At 34.3% G+C, this 6,440-nt stretch overlaps 1 protein-coding gene across 1 annotated transcript; it reads left to right on the forward strand.

Moving 5' to 3' along the window:
• The first annotated feature begins 2,545 nt into the window (after positions 1 to 2,545).
• On the forward strand, positions 2,546 to 4,023 carry LOC132034720 (uncharacterized). The gene has a single exon (XM_059425085.1). The coding sequence runs from the start codon at positions 2,546 to 2,548 to the stop codon at positions 3,983 to 3,985; it is 1,440 nt and encodes a 479-aa protein (XP_059281068.1). The 3' UTR covers positions 3,986 to 4,023.
• Positions 4,024 to 6,440: the final 2,417 nt, after the last annotated feature.

Below are 6,440 nucleotides of genomic sequence, written 5' to 3' on the forward strand. Positions count from 1 at the left end.
ATTATCAAAATGTTCTCGGATAATATTAGAGGCAGACGAGATATTTATACTTAATTTTTTATTTATTTTGCTTTCTTGCTGAGCATGTGAATGTTCGCTTCTACTTTTCTCAGAGATTAAGATTTTCTGATTTATAATTCTGCCTTTGAAACTATATTCGCGTTTATACTTTATTTTGCTTTCGCTTAGTGTGTTGATTTTGAATATTTGGTTTTCCTCTCTCTTCATGTTGTCTTGGTCGATTCTGGGCTCAGGAAGTTCCTGCTGCGATAAAAATAGTAGTGCCAACAAGGGAAGAAGAATTATGCGACCAAAGTGTTTGATGAAATTCCCCAGTGAAACAAAGATAACATCTTCTCTGCTACTATCAAGCTCTTCGCTAAGCATTGAACACTGATCCTCGGTATTTTCATTACATTTTGTCTCATTCTTACTTGGAAGTTAGACCTGTTTCACAAACCACTAGCTTTTCACCCACTGGATAAAAAAAGATTGCTAGATGAGAAAAAGGATCATATGTTTCTTTAGAATAGTGTGTTATCTGAATTCTCTGCAAAAGTATTTTACTAAAACAGAATGTCTTGTGGCAGAAAGTGGGGAAGAAAAACCAGCTGAAATTAGCCATAAGAATAAGAACAAAAGAAATGCTTACTCTAATTCTTACTCAAGACCGAGCAAACAATGAAATTTAGAGGAAACAAGCTAGAAAACTCAAGGTGCATGTTAGAGTGTATGATTTGGGATATCTATTGAATATAAATCTATTTCCTTAATAGATTGTTGATGGAGGTTTATGGTGATTACTCAAAAGATGTTGATTTGAAAGTGATAAGTCAGCAGAGGACGTTGCACCTGAGGCAGGTATTTTACTTCGAGCTTAAATATTTTTGAATTTTCATGATCTGTTTGTGAACTTGCTTGGTTTAAATAGCTTTTTTGTTCACCAAATTAGGAAGTAAGTTATTCTCATTTAGGAACAAGAATATTCAACTAATACTACATTAGAATTAGATGTTTTAATTGTTGAGGTATTTTTACACTCTACTCAGGAAATGGCACTGCAGTTCTGAGTGAAGAGAGTTTCTTGACACGTATGACAGTCTTCCTGTATTTTTTATGAGTTTGAAACATGCTCCAAACACATGCTCCAAACTCCAAAGGAAGAAAAAAATTGGCCATTGCCAGCAAGGCGTGAGTAATAGGTATATAAACAGCAAATAATTCTCCAGAAAGGAATCTCTTAGTAGAAAGTTACATGGTTTAGTTAGAAGTAGGGTAAATGTATGAATGGGTCAAAACAGAGTATACCGTCTCATTCAACACAAAAATACTAATAGAAGATAGCTAAAAGCATACTATTTGTGTATCTTATTTGAAGATCTGTCATCCTTGAAAAGATTTCGATTCGTAGTGGTTCTCATAGACAACAAGAGATGTGTAAAACTGAGGACAATGTTTTATGAGGTTATTATGTCTCTCTTGCCTGGGTTCTCTCTCTCTTTACTCTTTTTTTTTTTTTTTGGTCTCATGTGCACCCTTTTCCTCCTTTTTAACATCCACTTCGCTTTGGATTTCTAGCTGCAATTTGTCTTGCTGTTGGGTGAGACGCAAGCTTGTATATATTAGCACTCAAGTCTTTTTTGTTGAGTAACTAACATTATTTTGTGTGGTTTCTCTCTTTTCCAGGTTAGAGTTTCAATTCAGCACGCAAAGAAAGTAAAAAGTGGAAATTGCCAGTTGTTTGGGGTTCCTACACATCTATTTTAGCATGTCATTTCTCTTGATCAGATCTTGCATGTTCACACAGGTAATAAAATCATAGGTATATGTTATTTCAATGCTAGAGATATAACATTTTAATGCTCATTATATGATTTAGACAGTAGCCTCTATTATTCTTATAAATAGCATAATTGACATGTCTTAGTAAGAATACCATTTCAAACATTGCGAGAGATAAAATTTTCACTGCTTCTCACGTATGTTTCGTGAGGTACTATTTCTGCGCATGAATCTAACTTATGATTGTTTCTTACTAATATGACCTATAGAGAAAAGAAAGCTTTTTTTCACAATAAATGTACATGAAATTCCATTTTTGCCTTTGTGCTTTATTTTCAAATTTTGGCAACATATGCTATCTTAGAGTATATACTCTTTAGTATCGGTTAGACTTTTTTAGAGTTTTACGTAGTTTACCCCAGGTGACAGTTAATTGGGTTCATTTGTTTGCTTATATTTGATGTAGTGTTTCTTACTACAAGCATCTCCTTTTAATGTAAATATGCAGATGATAGAGTTAAGAAGATCATCTTAGGCTCATGTTAGGTATAGTCTAAAATTCTTCAGAGGCTGCTAAATAATATTCTACCTATATTGATTTTTAGAGGTAATATGAACCTCTTTTGTGAGTCCAGAATGTTGTGTACTATCACACAGTCTTACTCTAATGTCTCTTGCAGTCCTGCATAAGCTCATGAGCAGTTGAAAGGATATTACCACCGATTATATGTCATAGCCATTTACTTTGCTTCATAAACATGATATGTTTTACCTTCATATGTTCTATTTCACTATAATATTTGCATCAAAACTGATAACTGAAGCTACTATCGAGAAATCCGAAGAAAAGTTGTCCAATGAGACTCTTAAAAAATCAGGATGTGAGGATGTGAATGTAGTGAATTGTTCGGATCCTCGGGTTTTGATCACGATCCAGAGGTTTAATTTGAAGACATTTAAGTCCATCGCGTTTTTGGACTATCGGACGCCTGTTAAGGGGTCGAACCCGAATGAGCGTGACGTGGCGTGGAGGTTTAGAAACAAGAAAGATAGATCTTGGAGAAAGTACCGGGATTTTCGGAGGTTTAAGATCGGGTTTACCGATGATTGTAGTTACAAAGTGGTTCACGCCGGTCGTTGGCATTCGGGAGTAAATGCACGTCGTCCAAGAAGTCGATTTAATTCCAGTAGAACTAGTCCAAGAGCCAAATTTGCTCCACCGGTTCGAGATGAGGAGATTAACGATACCATTCCGATCTTGGGATCGGATTCAGCTTTCAAGAACGGGAAATACTTGTATTATTCGCGGGGTGGTGATTACTGTAAAGGAATGAACCAGTACATGTGGAGTTTTCTGTGTGCTTTGGGTGAAGCTCAGTACTTGAATCGAACATTCGTGATGGATTTGAGTATCTGCTTAGCATCTTCTCATACTCGTAGTCATAAGGATGAGGAGGGAAAAGATTTTAGATTCTATTTTGATTTCGAACATTTGAAGGAAACTGCATCGATTGTCGATGAAGGAGATTTCCTTAAAGATTGGAGGAAATGGAATAGGGCGCATAAGAAGAAAATCTCGGTAAGAAAGGTTAAGGACTACAAAGTGTCCCCCGACCAACTGTTGAAGGATAAGAGCACAATTATATGGAGGCAATTTGATGCCCCTGAACCGGAGAACTATTGGTATCGGGTCTGTGAAGGACCTTCTGCCAAATACATCCAGAGACCATGGCAGGCTTTGTGGAAATCAAAGCGACTGATGAACATAGTAACTGAGATTAGTGGAAGCATGGACTGGGATTTTGATGCTGTTCATGTTGTTCGTGGAGAGAAAGCACAGAACAAGGCGTTGTGGCCCTACCTGGATGCTGATACGTCTCCCGATTCCCTTGTCACGAAGCTTCAAGGAATTATTATGCCTTGGAGGAATCTGTATGTTGCCACAAACGAGCCATTTTATAACTATTTCGATAAGCTTAGATCTCACTACAAAGTGCATTTGCTTGATGATTATAGCTACTTGTGGAGTAATACAAGTGAGTGGTATAACGAAACAACACAACTGAACGGTGGCCATCCAGTTGAGTTTGATGGGTATATGAGAGTTGAAGTTGACACAGAGGTCTTTTATCGAGCAAAATCAAGGGTCGAGACATTTTACAACCTGACAAAAGACTGCAAAGATGGAATCAACACTTGCTAGATAGGAAGGAGATATCCTTTAGTGCTCTGTATACGCCATTACACTTGTTTCCGCTATTTCAAAATTTTAATACCTCTATATTTTCAAAAATATAGAGGTATTAAAATTTAACTCACTAATGAAAAAAAAAATTACTTATGTAAATATACAACAAGGCTAACACCGTTAAGTGATAGTAAAAAATTAGAGAACATTATAAAGTTAAATGTTAAATGTATAATAGATTAAAACTTAACCAAAGTATTTGTATTTGAATACAATTTTCTTAATATTCATACATTAGAAAAGGGATATTTAATTATTATTTTTACGGAAGCGAACCACTGCCAAATTTACTAGTGTGTGTATATATATATATATATATATATATATATATATATATATATATATATATATATATATACTATTTATCTTTTTCTTAAATTTTTTGTCATTTAAAATTCATTTTTTAGGTTAAATAAACATCAAAAATCCCTTAAACCTGCCGTTAAAGAAACCCCAACAGGCGCTTCACTTTGTTCACTTAAATACGCTAGCCGTTACTTGTGTCCTTTCCTTTAATCCTGAAACAGTCACATTTGTTCCATTCATCGGTGCTTCTTCTCTACTAAACCACATCATTTATGCGTCTTGCGGTATTTTTCCTCAACAGGGGAGCGCAATGGGTGTATCTTTGAAACTATACTTCAATAAACCTAACAAGGTAATCACCAAACTATTAATCCGATTGAGACGAATCTCCCATAAAAAGGGCATTTTCATTTTTGTATAGTATACGTTTGTTTATATTCGGATTTACAGAGCAACCGAAGCAACATCAGCAACAACAGGCATCTTCTTTACCGCCAGTGACATCGTCTTCATCGTCATCAATGGCGTTGTCATAACCTGCAGGCATGACTCCTTATTCTCCTACCCATGTAAACCTCAAATGCCACTCAGCAAAGGTAAATTTTTACTGGTTATGTGATTTGTTTATCCATTTATCATGTTTGGTTCCGCATCCTGAATTCTTGAATTGTCCTGATTCGTGATTTATGATATGTTTATCTATTTTTCATGTCTGATTACCAAGGCGTTTCTGCTTATTTGATCTTGAATTCGGAATACTTGGATTGAAAAAAAAAATCGTTTGTAAGTTAATCTTTCCCTTTCTTGATTTTCACTTTCGGAATTTCAAGCTTTTCTCTAGCCGGAGAGGGAAAACAAAAATCATGCAATCAATTCTCAAATTTGTGTAATTTTGCACCAGCTTCTTTATATGAAAATTCATGCTAATGCTTAACGATGCAATTCTGTTTCAGAGCATTACGATTTTTTCTTCAATATACATATTGACTATGTCAGGTCTTATGGTCATATACACATACTCTTCTTCCACTTGAGAATTTAACTGTTGAACAAAAAATTGAAGGAAAAAAGAATTTTCAACTTCACTCTCCTTCTCATTCAATTACTCCCTCTGTTCCAATTTATGTGGAACATACAATTTATTATTGACTTTATTTGCAAATAAAAATAAAAATGGAAATTTGAGTTTTATATAGACTTCAATTTAAAAATGGAAATTTGAGTTTTATATAGACTTCAATTTTAGTGCTTTATGTGCATTATCTTATAACAAGATTGTAAACATTATTTTGCAACACAATTTTAATAGGAAGGGAAGGCGAGAAGACTTCATTATATTATTTTTTCTCGATCATATAAGCCTTATATTACATTAACCTATAGGCAATGCCTTCATTATAGATTTTTCAATAAAAATGAGGAAACTACATCAGTCAACGAGCACTCCCCATCGAAAGTCGTCCTTTTACAGGTTAACTAATTATTTTGTTTAGAAAAAAAAAATGCTTTTGTTCTTTTTAACCGGTGATGTTTTGTCTTTGTTTTTTTAACTGCTTATTCTCTGTATTAGTGTTGACTACTCTTATACTCCTATTAAATCTTTAGTACATTTTATCGTGTTAATTATTGCATGTAAGTCAGTTTCTCTAATTATTTGTTCGTTCTCTTTTGTTTAGAATAATATTCTCTATTAAAACTGAACAATGGATGTGGAGTAATCCTCTACGGCTCTGCCTCTTTAGATTCATTATTTTGTTTTTATACATATACATTGTATATAGAGCTTAAGTTACTTGAGTATTTGCAACTTATATTAATTACCATAACTAAAAAATTGAAATAGATGTTATTTAGTTTTCTGCCAGTGTCAAGAGAAATTAATGAATCAAATGCCAAAAGAAGCAAGTCTCACAAAAAAAATGGAAATGATAAAGATGCTACAGAAGCAAAAGAACATCATAATGGAATTGATGCAATAGCAGGGAATGGAAAGCCGAAACAAAAATAATGATATTCAAAAGCTTTCAAAGCCACAAAAAGATTATATTCATGTTAGGGCAAGAAGGGGTCAGGCCACTGATCACAGACTAAAAGGGTATGGATT

This window comes from Lycium ferocissimum, chromosome 10, assembly GCF_029784015.1.
Source record: "Lycium ferocissimum isolate CSIRO_LF1 chromosome 10, AGI_CSIRO_Lferr_CH_V1, whole genome shotgun sequence".
Classification (NCBI taxonomy): domain Eukaryota; kingdom Viridiplantae; phylum Streptophyta; class Magnoliopsida; order Solanales; family Solanaceae; genus Lycium; species Lycium ferocissimum.